The sequence below is a fragment of the Lithobates pipiens genome, unplaced genomic scaffold (genome assembly GCF_037356315.1).
Source record: "Lithobates pipiens isolate NorthernLeopardFrog02 unplaced genomic scaffold, aLitPip1_a1.2 Scaffold_35, whole genome shotgun sequence".
Classification (NCBI taxonomy): domain Eukaryota; kingdom Metazoa; phylum Chordata; class Amphibia; order Anura; family Ranidae; genus Lithobates; species Lithobates pipiens.
This window is the reverse complement of record NW_027507811.1, coordinates 24908492-24924523: the sequence shown is the minus strand read 5'-3', so window position 1 is coordinate 24924523 and position 16032 is coordinate 24908492. Positions and strand designations below refer to the sequence as shown.

General features: G+C 42.4%; 1 protein-coding gene across 2 annotated transcripts in view; it reads right to left on the bottom strand.

Moving 5' to 3' along the window:
- The window catches only part of LOC143956205 (uncharacterized), a 58596-nt gene extending 43520 nt beyond the window's left edge, over window positions 1–15076 (bottom strand). The window contains exons 1-4 of one of the 2 annotated variants that reach the window (XM_077466368.1): window positions 14933–15076; window positions 9745–9888; window positions 7366–7522; window positions 7156–7253 (exon numbers count right to left, since the gene is read on the bottom strand). In XM_077466368.1, the coding sequence (XP_077322494.1) occupies window positions 7156–7253; window positions 7366–7522; window positions 9745–9888; window positions 14933–15076 (543 nt within the window). The remainder of the gene's footprint in view (window positions 1–7155; window positions 7254–7365; window positions 7523–9744; window positions 9889–14932) is intronic. The other variant, XM_077466369.1, reaches the window with a different exon arrangement.
- Between the last annotated feature and the right edge of the window lie 956 nt (window positions 15077–16032).

The window sequence follows — 16032 nt, the reverse complement described above, 5'->3', positions numbered from 1 at the left end:
GGCATGCCTTTTTTATTTAACTGTTTAAATCAATAGGTTTACTTCCACTTTAACTGCATCCCAGTCTTAACCCTTGTACACACGGTCGGACATTCCGATGGAAAATGTCCGATCGGACCATGTTGTCGGATAATCCGACCATGTGTGGGCTCCATCGGACTGTTTCCATCGGAATATCCGACGGACCAAGTTTTCCAGCTTGGCTATAAAACTTTCCGACAACATGATCCAATCAGACCTTGTAGAGAATTCCGATCAGACAAAGTGGCACGCATGCTCAGATCAAATTCCTACACCAAAGCTATTGGCTACTAGCCTGAACGTAGTCCCGTCGTAACGAAATAATGTCATCACGTTCTGAACGATCGGATTTTCTGACAACTTTGTCCGACCGTGTGTATACAACAGTTTCGGACAAAATCCGACCGATTTGGTTGTCGGAATGTCCGACCATGTGTACAAGGGCTAAGTCCGTAGGGTTCAATATTGAGTTGGCCCACCCTTTGCAGCTATAACCGCTTCAACTCTTCTGGGAAGGATGTCCACAAGGTTTAGGAGTGTGTCTATGGGAATGTCTGAGCATTCTTCAAGAGGCGCATTTGTGAGGTCAGGCACTGATGTTGAATGAGAAGGCCTGACTCGCAGTCTCCACTCTAATTCATCCCAAAGGTGTTCTAATCGGGTGTTCTTTCAGGTTTGCCTTGGACTTCTGCCTTGATTAGAGGGAGCCCCTTTTTTGTTCCAGGATCTTAAATCTTATGCACGTGTGAGGTTGACTCCTGAGCCCCCTGGCTGGTAAGCCCCATCATCATTCTTTCCCTTGTTTGGGGTTTTGAGAGGAGGCCTGTGTGTTTTGGGGCAGCTAGGACCTCATGGAGTGCTGAGGCTTTCCGCTTAGTGAACACGTGCAGCCAAAGCCATGGTTTCGGTAGCATGATGTTACTTCGATTGGGCTGAGATGAAGCACTTCCAGTTGTGTGTGGACTAAAATGTCGAGGCTGAACAGTATGGGGGAACGCTGCTACCATTCATAATGGAGAGCAACATTAATTTCCGCATCCAAAACTGCTCACGAAAATGACCAAAGGCCCGGATTGGAAAGGTAGCAGCCCAAGCCCCCAAGAAGGTCCACTATCCACCTTTGGGCATGACCTATTGGAAGGGACCTCTTCCTCTTTGCCCACACAATCACCAACCCCTGACTATCGACTGATCCAGTTAGTCCAGCGTGGCCTCCAGCACGAATCATATGCATTTAAGTTTAAACCCACTGTGGTTTGGTGAGCTGGGCAGCAGTTTGACTTTGGTGGTGGGTAGGGGGTGCAGTGTGTTCCTGGGCACTCTCCCCCCCCCCGGAGTTATAGTTGGCTTTTGTGGCTACACACGGCTTCATAATTGCTGAAACCCAGATCCTACAGTTGGGAACCTGTTTCTGTTTCGTTGTCCCTATGTATTTCTAGAGAAGAAATCTACTTCCCCAAGGTCTACTTTCTCATTTAGTAGAGACAGTTCTTATGGGATGAGGCAAAGAAAATTCCATTTCAAGATAATCTTTGTGGACCCGTAGGAGCAACCAATCATCCCTCAGGTTGCTGTCCTGCATGATAATAGGGGAAAATCCATCTTTTTTTTAATTGTCTATAAACATTAAATTTATTCTCCTTGGAGAAGAGATGCTTAAAGGGGTTGTAAAGGTTCGTTTTTTATTTTCTAAATAAGTTCCTCTAAGCTAGTGCATTGTTGGTTCACTTACCTTTTCCTTCGATTTCCCTTATAAATGTTTTTTTTTTTCTTTGTTTTCTTTGTCTGAATTTCTAACTTCCTGTTCCTCCTCAGTAAGCTGTTCAGTAAGCTGTTCTGGCTGACTAACCACCAGCTCGGATGATGGTGTGAAGTTTACTGAGGAGAAACAGGAAGTGAGATATTCAGACAAAAAAAAAAACATTTAGAAAGGAAATTGAAGGAAAAGGTAAGTGAACCAACAATGCACTAGCTTAGAGGAACCTATGTAGAAAAAAAAAAAAAACCTTTACAACCCCTTTAAGAGGGGATATGATAGCAATATACAAATATCTTAATGGTGATTCCAACAATGGGAGGCAACTATTCAGTCTCAGGTTACTCAAGACACATGGCCACTCAATGAAATTGTTTGAGAGGTGGTTTAACCTTAAATGGCTTAGGTTGTTTTTTTTTTTTGTTTTTTTTTTACTGTTATGCCGCGTACACACGACCAGACTTTTCAACATCAAAGGTCCGACGGAACAATTCCGGCAGACTATTCGATCGTGTGTGGGCTGCAGCAGACTTTTGATTTGCAAAAGTCTGACAGACTTTAGAAATGGAACGTGTTTCAAATTTTTCCGCCAGAACTCCGCCGGACCCAGTTCCTACCGAGAAATCCGCTCGTGTGTATGCTAGTCCGACGGACAAAAACTGACGCTAAGGCAGCTATTGGCTACTGGCTATGAACTTCCTTATTCTAGTCCGGTCGTACGTCATCACGTTCGAATCCGTCGGACTTTGGTGTGATTGTGTGTGGCCAAGTCCGTTCATTCTGAGTCCGTGAGAACTCCGTCAGAACTCAGTCGAAAGTCTGTCGGACTTAAGTCCGGTTGTGTGTACGCGGCATTAGAGCAATAAGGACGTGGAACTCCGTTCCACAATTGGTGGTTCTAGTGGAAAGTGTCATTAATTTAAAAAACCTTTTAGGTGGGCATCTTATTGAACACAATATACAGGATATATGGAAGTGGTTGAGACACACACACACACACACACATTGAACTAGATGGACTGATGTCTTTATTTAACCAACTACGAAAAAATTCTGGAACTATATACAATAAGTTCTTCTTAATCTTGTGCATACATTATGATAAGAATGTGGTTATGAGACATACCAATCATTCCAATCCTCTCACTAAGATCTAACTCAAATATTCCATATGGGTTGGCTGACCATTCAGACTTCCTCGTCTTTTATCGAAAAATAGTTTAAGGACATAACTCAACCCACAACACTCCACCATTTGTTTTTCAGTGGCCACATGTTTGTATTCTCTGCTGGATCGTTTTTTCCTGGAGAAGAAGCTGGCTTCTCGGCAGTGTGAGTTCTCATGTGCATATCATAGTTCCCTTTATCTGAGAAGCACTTTGCACATTTCTCACAGGAAAAGCCCATGACACTCCACCACATTTTATTTTTCGGCGGCCTCAGCTGGTTAATAATCTCTGGTGGATCGTTTTTCTCTGGTAGGGAAACGCCACAGTGAGTTCTCTTGTGCCTATTACGGTTCCCTTTATCAGAGAAGTGCTTTCCGCAATCAGAACAGGAAAAGGGTTTCTCGCCGGTGTGAATTCTCTGGTGTCTTTTGAGGTTCGATTTCTCGGTGAAAGACTTTTCGCACTCCGAACAAGAGTAAGGCTTTTCCCCGGAGTGGGTTCTCAGGTGTTGAATGAAATGCGATTTCTTTGTGAAGCTCATTTCACACTCGGAACACGCAAAACGTTTTTCACTGGTGTCGACGCTCTGGGGTACAACCAGGAATGATTTTTCACACTCCTGAAAACTACTGGAAGATGATTCCTCAGGAGTAGGAAGATCTGCTGATTTCTCTGCAATGTGAAAGATTGGCTGGACATTTGGAAGAGTAGTACATAATTCATTTTTGGACTCCTCAGCATTAAACTGATCCGTTGATCTTACCATATGGTTAGGTTGGTGATGTATATTTTGGGTAACAGTGCTTACTCCTGGGGAATGGTGTGCCATGCCATTATCATCTTTGTTATAATGTGCAGATAAAATAAGACGTCCCTCTGAGATATTCCAGCTAATGGGTCCACCTGTTGGAATGATATTTGTATTATAAAAAAATATTAATAGCATGTGCTTTGCTCATGTTTTGCAGTTAGGAGTCATGTATGTTAGTCTTGTCTACTGTTTCCCAGATCTAGGAATAAGGTACAGTGAAAACAATTGTAGCCATGTCCAGGACCCCCTTTGGTCTAATGAGAACTTCTAGGGTTAGGGATAGCTGACATCCTTCTTTGTGAGTTACAAAGCATGGTGGGTGTAGTGCAAGATAGATTCATGGGCACCAGACACTTCTTCAATGAAAAGAGATTCATCGTCTCTTAAACAGAACTGTGGGAGAGAGGGTTTAGGGTCAGGACACCCTTTAGTAGTTACAATGTTAGCTAGCAGACTCCGAAACGTCTATAGGTAGACAGCCATGCACAGAAAGGCACCCAGCCAGACACCACATCTGCATGTGTAGACACGCTGTCCCCTATGGCAACAATATTGAACAGTTTCTAACGAAGGTTACCATGAACTCTTTCACTTCCTCTACAATCTCCTCTTGTAGATCTTCACTCAACTGAGCTCCCAGTCTCTCTCACTAGACTTGCTGATCCACTACCACTGGATCTCTTCCAATCTTCTCACTGAGTATCTTCTTCAAGCTTTACCCCTGCGTCCATGCTGGGTCCCTAGCTTGGCAATCACAGATACTCCTCAAGCTTCACCCCACTGGCCTGCCTGGTCCCTGGCTTGACACAGCTGCTCTGCAATCATCACCCTTACTGGCTGAGTCCCTGGCTTGACACCTGCTGAAGTTTCCCAATTCTTTACCCTCCCTGGTTGGTGAGAATACTACTCTGGTACTTACTTCAGTTACTCACTGTGGTCCCTGGTAATAAAGTGGATGGTCCCTTAGTGGCAACAGCTTCCCTTCTACCTCCGACCATGACCGATTCTCCGGCCAGCAGAACCGTGAGTTCTGGTTAGACTGCAAGCCGCAATCCCAACCCTACGCTGCTCTCTTGCTTCTGGATAGGAACTCAGACAGCCTAGCAGCCAGATATCCCTAGGATAGCCCTTAGGCTCTGGCCTAGCAGCCCGGGGCAGCACAACACACGTCCACCGAAACAGCAGTCCAGGTGGCCCCGAACCCCGATGACCTGGCCTCACCCAAATAAATAGTGTCTCCCAGCAAGCCAAGGGACCCAAGAAGATCCCTGCCTATTGGCTGAGACACCCCATCCATTCCTAATCTGTCCATGCAATGCCTTGTCTTATCTAATGCCACCAGATACCCGACCACCTAGTGGCAGAAGAGAGAAGTGCAGCAATTCCAGAGTTAGGAGATCAATTGATTCCACCCTATCAAGGCAACTATACCTGGCAGGTAAATTTACTAGCAACCCTGCCTAAACATCAGGGTGTTGTATCATAACTGCAGGATAGAAGTCAGATAAGGTGGACAATACTACCAAAGCAAATATAGCACACTGAGTGAAGGTGTACATACACTAATGACTTTGACATGTTGATGGACAGAGATGGATATTCGTTGCCTCGTTTGTTGAGAACATGACATTATATTGAGGAATGGAGATGGACCTTTCATATGGTGTACAGTATCTCCTCCTCATTTGTTGGGAACATGATGTTATATTGGGGAATGGAGGTGGACCTTTCATATGGTGTACAGTATCTCCTCCTCATTTGTTGGGAACATGACGTTATATTGAGGAATGGAGATGGACCTTTCATATGGTGTACAGTATCTCCACCTCATTTGTTGGGAACATGATGTTATATTGGGGAATGGAGATGGACCTTTCATATGGTGTACAGTATCTCCTCCTCATTTGTTGGGAACATGACGTTATATTGAGGAATGGAGATGGACCTTTCATATGGTGTACAGTATCTCCTCCTCGTTTGTTGGGAACATGACGTTATATTGAGGAATGGAGATGGACCTTTCATATGGTGTACAGTATCTCCTCCTCATTTGTTGTGAACATGACGTTATATTGAGGAATGGAGATGGACCTTTCATATGGTGTACAGTATCTCCTCCTCGTTTGTTGGGAACATGACGTTATATTGAGGAATGGAGATGGACCTTTCATATGGTGTACAGTATCTCCTCCTCATTTGTTGGGAACATGACGTTATATTGAGGAATGGAGATGGACCTTTCATATGGTGTACAGTATCTCCTCCTCATTTGTTGGGAACATGACGTTATATTGAGGAATGGAGATGGACCTTTCATATGGTGTACAGTATCTCCTCCTCGTTTGTTGGGAACATGACGTTATATTGAGGAATGGAGATGGACCTTTCATATGGTGTACAGTATCTCCTCCTCATTTGTTGGGAACATGACGTTTATATTGAGGAATGGAGATGGACCTTTCATATGGTGTACAGTATCTCCTCCTCGTTTGTTGGGAACATGACGTTATATTGAGGAATGGAGATGGACCTTTCATATGGTGTACAGTATCTCCTCCTCGTTTGTTGGGAACATGACGTTATATTGAGGAATGGAGATGGACCTTTCATATGGTGTACAGTATCTCCTCCTCATTTGTTGGGAACATGACGTTATATTGAGGCATGGAGATGGACCTTTCATATGGTGTACAGTATCTCCTCCTCATTTGTTGGGAACATGACGTTATATTGAGGAATGGAGATGGACCTTTCATATGGTGTACAGTATCTCCTCCTCGTTTGTTGGGAACATGACGTTATATTGAGGAATGGAGATGGACCTTTCATATGGTGTACAGTATCTCCCCCTCATTTGTTGGGAACATGACATTATATTGAGGAATGGAGATGGACCTTTCATATGACATACAGTATCTCCTCTGAATGGGGTGCGATATAATTACACTTGAAATTTTTCCGTGATATCATAAAAAGCCAATTTTATATTTTTAAAGGATAGAGCTCGCTGTCTTAAAAATGACACTGTTGCTGATTTCTCTCTCAGTTTTGTTCCATCTGCATACCTAAACTTGATAGAAATTGAAATGCCAAAGGATGAATGTAAAATAAAAGTGTAAAATGCTGTAATTTTTGTATATAATACTTACCTGTGCTGACATCTAGAGATGATTCCTCGTTGGTAATTGTCAATGTCATTTCAGCTTCCTTCATTGACAGAGGATTTCCCCTCATATACATCTCTTCTTCTTGTTTAACCTCAGTTTTGATACCAATTACTCCTACCCCCTAAAATCACAAAATGATGGTGAACACTACTATCATGAGACTGCATAGAAGACAATCATCTAATACAGTTTAGAGCCAAGTTTGAGTTCAAAATCCTCAGTACCACCTACCTGATGATGGTGAGGGATGGTGTGATCTTCCTGTGTGGAATCATGCGTATACAGAGGACGGGGACATCTCTCTGGTGGGTTCCCATTACTGGATCCATCTGTAGGAAACACACACACTGACTGAATACATTGTTTCTGTTTATCAGATGATGGGGGATCTAGGTGGATCCTCCGTACTGCTCTCTCCTTTACAATAAAGTCTCCTCTTACCCGGTGATGTGAGGGGCGGCTGATCCTCCATCATAATGTCCTTGTGGAGATCGTTGGGTTCTTCTAAACACTTCTGCTCTTTTATAACACCATCCTCCTCCTCTCCTCCTTTTATCTCTTCCTTAATGCTAACATTAATATTGCTCCAGTTTCCACTCTGAATATAAATAAAATAAAATAAAGTAAAAACAGAGTTAGTTACCTGGTAACTAAATTTCCAGGAATCCTCCAGGACAGCACATGAGACTGTCTACCTAAATCAGCAAAGGCATCATCCACAACCAATAAAAAAGTATTAAGCAAAAAGTGAAGGCGATTAATGGAAGAATATGATGACACAATACAACACCGAATATAGGGTGGGAATGCCTGCTGTCCTGGAAACTGAGCTACCAGGTAATTATGTTTTTCTCAATCACCTTCCAGGGCAGCACATGATAGGACAAGCTAGAAATAACTTATTGGGGTGGGGGCTACTGCTTTCCAGGACCTATTCCACAAGGCTTAGTACTAACAGGAGAATAGAGCAATCTGGATGTCAAACCACCTTATAAAAATTGGTCCAAGTGGAACTCTGTAGAGCTGTTGAGGCAAACCACCAATTCTCTATGCTGAGGCCAAAGACCCCGTAAATGACCTTTAAATCCTCTGGGAGGTTCTACTTTTAAAAGAATGTACAAAATGCGACCAAAAAAGGTGACTCTGATCGACCTGGCTACGGTGTTCTTGAATGCTTTAACAACTCACTTGGGCGTTGCATATAGGCAATTTTTTGGGCTTTGGATTTCTTAAGATATAATAGTGTGGCTCTGTGTTAATCTAAGCCTGGGTCAGGTTGATTCCGATCAGTGAATGGGTTTGAAAACAGAGAAGGAATCACCAATTCTCCCCATGAACTTGGGTTGAATTTTATTTAGATCCCCAGATGTACTATAAAGAACTATTGAGTCTGGAGAAAAAAGCACAAGAGAATTCTATGACATCTAAACCCGACTTCCACAGCAATTCCTGATGTGGCCAAATAGCTACTAGTACCAAGCTCCTAAAAATAATGTCCCTGTCCAACAGTGTAAAAACTGGTGAACTAATGAGCCCTATGATCACTATAAATCAAATATATCTCAGGAATTTCTGGATTGCCATGCACAAAGCCATGCATTGGTACTTCAGGTGTAGGATTGGACAGTGGTATTATAGATCGTCATTGACTGGAAGTATCCTATAAGAAGTCTTGCACATTCTGTGCAGTAAGGAGCTCTTTGGCCATTAAAAATGGAAGGGTATTCCTTGCTTTTTTCACCAAACGGACCCCTGGGTCAAAGCCTACACCACATAAAAGATCTAGGGATGTGGAATGTACCTAGACTCAAGCCAACATCTTTTCCTCTGCTCTTCTATGGAGGCATCTTGACACCTTATAGCAGTGGTCCCCAAACTGTGACCTGGGGGGCGAATGTTGCCCTTTTTCTAGGCTTTATATGGCCCTTGGGGCACTATTCTTCCCACTGACACCAATGATGGGGCCCCAATCCTCCCACTGACACCAATGATGGGGCCCCAATCCTCCCACTGACTCCAATCACGGGGCCCCGTTCCTCCCACTGACTCCAATCACGGGGCACCGTTCCTCCCACTGACTCCAATCACGGGGCACCGTTCCTCCCACTGACTCCAATCACGGGGCACCGTTCCTCCCACTGACTCCAATCACGGGGCACCGTTCCTCCCACTGACTCCAATCACGGGGCACCGTTCCTCCCACTGACTCCAATCACGGGGCACCGTTCCTCCCACTGACTCCAATCACGGGGCACCGTTCCTCCCACTGACTCCAATCATGGGGCATCATTTCTCCCACTGATCCCAATCATGGGGGACCATTCCTCCCAATGCCCCCAATCATGGGGCACCATTTCTCCCACTGACTCCAATCATGGGGCACCATTTCTCCCACTGACTCCAATCATGGGGCACCATTTCTCCCACTGAATCCAATCATGGGGCACCATTTCTCCCACTGAATCCAATCATGGGGCACCATTTCTCCCACTGACTCCAATCATGGGGCACCATTTCTCCCACTGACTCCAATCATGGGGCACCATTTCTCCGACTGACTCCAATCATGGGGCACCATTCCTCCCACTGACTCCAATCATTGGGCACTATTCCTCCCACCGATACCAACAATGGATTACTATTCCTCTCTGTAATAACAATGATGGGGCATGGTCTACTCCCACTGATGCCGGTATGTTTTTGAAGAACGTTTGAGACCCATGCCTTATAGGAACTTGGCACACACAATGATACAGTCACCATCAGACACATCCCTTGTCTGTTACTGGATAATGTCCCAGAATTCCCGACATCGCTCACCTCTCCTGTCAGCATTTTAATTATCTTCTGGGTGACTTTGAGAATCTTCTGTTCGTTGTTTCTTTCTGGAACCAGTAGGGAATGTAGAGGAACCATAATGGGGTCTTGTCCATCTCCCGACGTCTTTATCACAATGATGTTATTCTGTGGAGAGAGATTAGTATCACTATATACATTTCCCAACAAAAGAACTTACTGCCATTATCGTCCCTCTTTGCTAAGATCTGAGTAGAGGTAATGATATTTCTTCTCATATTTGCAAATAAGTCTTTGAGTTGTTTCCAGGCACCTTGTGTCAGATACTTTGCTAGGACAATATCAGTCACAGTGCAAGACATCCAACTGTCACTTCCTGCATTCATGGTCCCTCTTTATATTGATAGTTTTAGGGTGCTCCATATGATGAAGTGGTGTGGGGTCAGAACTTTTTAGTTATGGGAGAACTCCTGACCTAAGACTAAGGACTGCGCAACGATCAGTGTGGCATGAAGATTACATGGACCAGCGATCATGAAGATTAGGAAGAGGTGAAAGAATAGGTGTGCAAGGCTGGGGAACAGAGGAACACTGTCAGAGTGAGAGCAGAGCTACGGTCAACAGGAAATTGCAATCTGCAGTTTGGGAAGATCTTAGTTTTGTGGACGACCCCCCACCTATCAGAAAAGCAGAACTGAGATGTCATCTGTACCAAAAAAGCCTACAGAGCATCTGTAAGATTGACACCTCTTATAAAAGGTCTATGGAAGGCGTTAGACCAGTGGTGAGGGCATTTTTTCTCAAATGGGTGCCGGAACTCCCCCCTCTCCGAAGGACCCCTTGTCTCTGCCCCTACCCACCTCAGAGCAGCATTCCTTGGTTCTACCCCCTACCCACCTACAAGCACTGTTCCTTGGTTCTACCCCTACCCACCTACAAGCACTGTTCCTTGGTTCTACCCCTACCCACCTACAAGCACCGATCCTTGGTTCTACCCCCTATCCACCTCCGAGCACTATTCCTTGGTTCTAATCCCCTACCCACCACTGAGTACGTCCCTTGGTTCAATCCTCTACCCACCTCCGAATCTGTCCCTTGGTTCTACCTCCTACCCACCTCCGAGCACCGTCCCTTGGTTCTACCTCCTACCCATCACTGAGTCTGTCCCTTGGTTCTACCTCCTACCCACCTCCAGGCACGTCCCTTGGTTCTACCCCATACCTACCTCTGAGCACCGTCCCTTGGTCCTACCCCATAACCACCCTTTGGCTTATAATGTTCAATATATGTAATGCTTGAGAGGACTGTCATAAACTGTAGCCCTATTAGGAGGAAATGAGGGTCAGAGAGCGTGGACAGGATACATTGTTGGCTGGGGATATTATGCTGCAGACGAAAATACAAAACTAGGAACATGTTGCATGAGGCTAGTAGAGATCAATGCCATTACCCTAATCAATGTTCCCACTACAGACTGCTGAGGTCTGAGGGCCGCAAATCATATACTAAAGGGACGCATGCTGCCCTCGGGGTGCAGGTTGGGCACCAGGGCAATAGACCAATGGTGGTCAATTTGAAATTCTCTAGAGGGCTTAAAGTGCAGTACCTTCAAGAAGCCTGCAGAATAGCAGATATGTTTTCCTGCTTTGAGGTCCACTCAAAACCTTAATGCCCAGACTTTTTAAATCTGATGCATATAATAAACCCCAGCACTGGTATCATTGACGGCAAGAATAATCCCCAACACTGGTGTCCCTGGCCGCAAAAATAACCCCCAGCACTGGTGTCCCTGGCCGCAAAAATAACCCCCAGCACTGGTGTCCCTGGCCGCAAAAATAACCCCCAGCACTGGTGTCCCTGGCCGCAAAAATAACCCCCAGCACTGGTGTCCCTGGCCGCAAAAATAACCCCCAGCACTGGTGTCCCTGGCCGCAATAATAACCCCCAGCACTGGTGTCCCTGGCCGCAATAATAACCCCCAGCACTGGTGTCCCTGGCCACAATAATAACCCCCAGCACTGGTGTCCCTGGCCGCAATAATAACCCCCAGCACTGGTGTCCCTGGCCGCAATAATAACCCCCAGCACTGGTGTCCCTGGCCGCAATAATAACCCCCAGCACTGGTGTCCCTGGCCGCAATAATAACCCCCAGCACTGGTGTCCCTGGCTGCAATAATAACCCCCAGCACTGGTGTCCCTGGCTGCAATAATAACCCCCAGCACTGGTGTCCCTGGCTGCAATAATAACCCCCAGCACTGGTGTCCCTGGCTGCAATAATAACCCCCAGCACTGGTGTCCCTGGCTGCAATAATAACCCCCAGCACTGGTGTCCCTTGCTGTAATAATAGCCCCCAGTACTCATGTCATTGGCTGCAATAATAACCCCTAGCACTGGTGTCATTGGTTGCAATAATAACCCCCAGCACTGGTGTCATTGGCTGCAATAATAACCCCCAGCACTGGTGTCCCTTGCTGTAATAATAACCCCCAGTACTCATGTCATTGGCTGCAATAATAACCCCCAGCACTGGTGTCATTGGTTGCAATAATAACCCCCAGCACTGGTGTCATTGGCTGCAATAATAACCCCCAGCACTGGTGTCATTGGCTGCAATAATAACCTCCAGCACTGGTGTCTCTGGCTGCAATAATAACCCCCAGCACTGGTGTTATTGGCAGCCACAGCTATATACATTCCTGGTCAACTGGTCTTCCTTCCTCCCTCCCTCCCAGAGCCCAAACAGGAACACCAATGTGTCCAGAATGATCCTAGTTATGGTTGGCATTCCACCAACTTATACCTTATGCCTGCTGTCCGATGTGTTGCATCTGAAGTGCGGTTAATTAATGATACCCCATATGTGCCATCACCAAGCGCACTTTTTTATAACAAGCGACAAATGTGGAAAAACACGCAGTTAAAAGAGCACAAAGCTGGTTGAGATTTTTTGCCATGGGTCTCGTAAAAGAAAGCTGAAATTGAAGCGCAACACCACTGCTAAGAAGTCCAGATACAACCTTATTCCATTAAAAGTCACAGGGACAATCCAAAAAAAGTATCCAACGCGTTTCAAGGGTCCAAGAGCTACCCCCTTCATCAGGGCTAGAAAGAACATAAGAACATCTCCATATCACATCCAATATCAACACAATCAACACCTTGGGTTCATATTTGAACCCCTCAGTAAATGTACTGCGGGCGGCAGCTCCAGACTAAGCGCCATACTGGTACGTCACTCAGCGCAGCAGAATGATCCTGTGACCAGTGGATCACGGCGCGCGGTGCCCAGCCTTATTTTTTTTTATGAAGAAATTTGTTTGAAAAATGTTTTAACAGAAACTAAGAAAAACATGTTTTTTTTTTTTAAAGTTCTTTTTTTTTTTTGTTTATATACCAAAATTTGTTTTTTTTTTAAATAAAATAAAAACCCAGTGGTTAATAAATACCACCAAAAGAAAGCAGGTATACATATATGAGAACATGAATGCTACCATTTCAGTTCATCAATGGGAGGGAACGGGAAACAAAAAATTCAATAATCCTAATGAGAATATATAAAATAAAATTAGTAAAATATATCCCAAAACTTATATGTGTATAACCTAAATCGTACATTTATGTGACTGTAAAATTGATAAAGAATTTATATATATTATTTTTTTATTATGATTTATTAGTATTATTATTATTAATAATAAAAAAATACTTTTTGGTTACAATGTGGACCTAATAAGAATATATATAAAAATATATATATATATTCAAATATATCCATCAAAAAAGGTATGAGCCACACACTGTACAATCTGATTGTTTAATTACAAAACAATGAAAAAAAAATACTAATATTAATAAAATAATACATTTTGGTTAAAATGTGGAACTAAAAAGAATATATATATATATATATATATATATATATATATATATATATATATATATATATATATATATATAATATAAAAATTTGTAAAATATATCCAAAAACTGATATGAGCCATACACTATACAGTTGCTAGTAAATAAACAAAAATAATACTGGTGAAAATAATAATAATACTACATTCTGGGTAAAATGTGGTCCTTATGAGAAAAGTAAAATATATCCCAAAACTGATATGTGTATAACTTGAGTCATACATTATGCAATCTGATTGTAAAATTGATAAACAAAAAAAAAAAATACGAAAAAAGTTTATTATTATTTATTATTAATAATAATAATAATAATAATAAAATAATACATTCTGGTTACAATGTGGACCTAAAAAGAATAAATATATAAAAAATTGTAAAATATATCCCGAGCCATACACTGTACAATCTGTACAATTAAAATAAAATACTACTAATAATATTATTAATAATAATATTAAAAATAATACATTTTGGTTAAAATGTGGACCTAATAAAAATATATAAAAATGTATATATCCCAAAATGAATATGTTTATAACTTGATCCATGCTGATTGCTAAACAATAAAAAAGAAAATCATAATAATTATCATCAAAATAATAAATGTTGGTTAAAATGTGGACCTAATAAGAATAAAATATATTAAAAAATTGTAAAACGTATAAAAAAAAAAAAAAACCTCATATGAGCCACACACTGTACAATCTGATTGTACAATCGCTTAACAATTCCACCCATCCTTACCAAATTCATGTATTATGAGGATGAACCCATACAACCAGACCCATTAGTGGTGGATCCAAAGGAGAACATACAATCAGATTATATTATGTGTGTGTGCAGTATAGAAGGTAATCAAAGAAAAAGAAACACTGTAAAAAAATAAATAAATGAAAAAAATAAAAATAAATTTTAACTTGTCCGTTAAAAAAAAAAATAATAATAATATTACTATCCCGATTCCTCCTGTATTGAATTATAACTGTACTGTCTGCCCTAACGTTGTAAATTGCTGCGCAAACTGTTGGCGTCATATAAATCCTGTATAATAATAATAATAAATACCTATCTAGTGATGAGTACAAACAAGTTTTTGGAATAGATATAGAAATGTCTCAGTTTTTGGCACTTCAAAAAATTTTGCAAAATTTTTATAAACAAAAACTATCCACAAGCAAGTTCCCGGTGATTTGTTGCTGGAATAAAACTGGAGGAAAGTTATTTTTTCTGGCCGGTATCAATCAAAGAAATGAAACCAAAAGTGTTGGCGGTGCCCCCAGAATCCTCCTCACCTCCCCGGTCAGCAGGTAGATGATCTCCAGGGTGAGCCGTAATATCCTCTCCGTCAGGTTGCTGCAGTTTGCCTCCATTGCTCCCAACTCTGTCCCATTCACTTCCTGCAACAATAGTGCCCACCCCCCCTTGCTAAGCATCATGGGTAAAAGGGAGACTCCTCCGTGTGATTGGTTCTTCTCAGCCATTTTGTTGTAGCCCATGAGATCTGAAGGAACTTGCTGTCCAGCTTTAAAATAATGCTCAAACCTGAGGACTTCTATTAGTACCCACCAAAAAGTGAAGTCAGCTGAGAGAAGAATGCATTTCTAAGACCTGTGACTTGTTTCTTTAGTTAGGAATGTGGGGATACGAGATATCAAAAGGCACTTCGTGGCTGAATAGTGGATATCTCAGATATATCGATGTAAGGAGGTGCCATCATCCTTAATGAATAGAATTTAAAACAAGGGTAAATAGGGACTTTGGGATTTTAAAGGCACCAGTATAGGTTCAAAAAAATATAAGAAAATAATAAGTTAATATTTTTTATATAAATTTATTCAAATATAGAAAAGACGTACATGATAGAAAGAGTTAAAAAGATTTTTTGACACAGGGAATATATCTACGCATATAAAGATCTACATCAGATACACATCGCAAATCAAATAATAAAATTCAAAATCTATACAGGAGAACTAGTCACCCAAAAGACATATAGATTAATGTATATGAGTGCTACGGTGAAGAGCTGATGTAGAATCCACATAACTTGCCCGACACGTTTCGCGTTGCTGCGGAGCATTCCTTATGCTCAATATATCTGGCTACGACGTAATTGCAAATATACCTCTGACTTTAAGATTCAAGCCAAATTACTTCAAAAACGCCTAAAAGCCAGGGGTTACAGTAAATCAACGTTGCGTAAAGCATATAATAGGGCGAAACGCCAAGCTCGTGCTACTCTCTTATATACACCACAAAACAAGTCGAAGCAGATGAATAGGGTGTGTTTCATAACTCAATTTTCCAATCATCATTCAATACTACGTAATGCTCTGGATACCTTCTGGCCCCTCCTTATGCCCCGTACACACGATCCGAAAATCGTATGGAA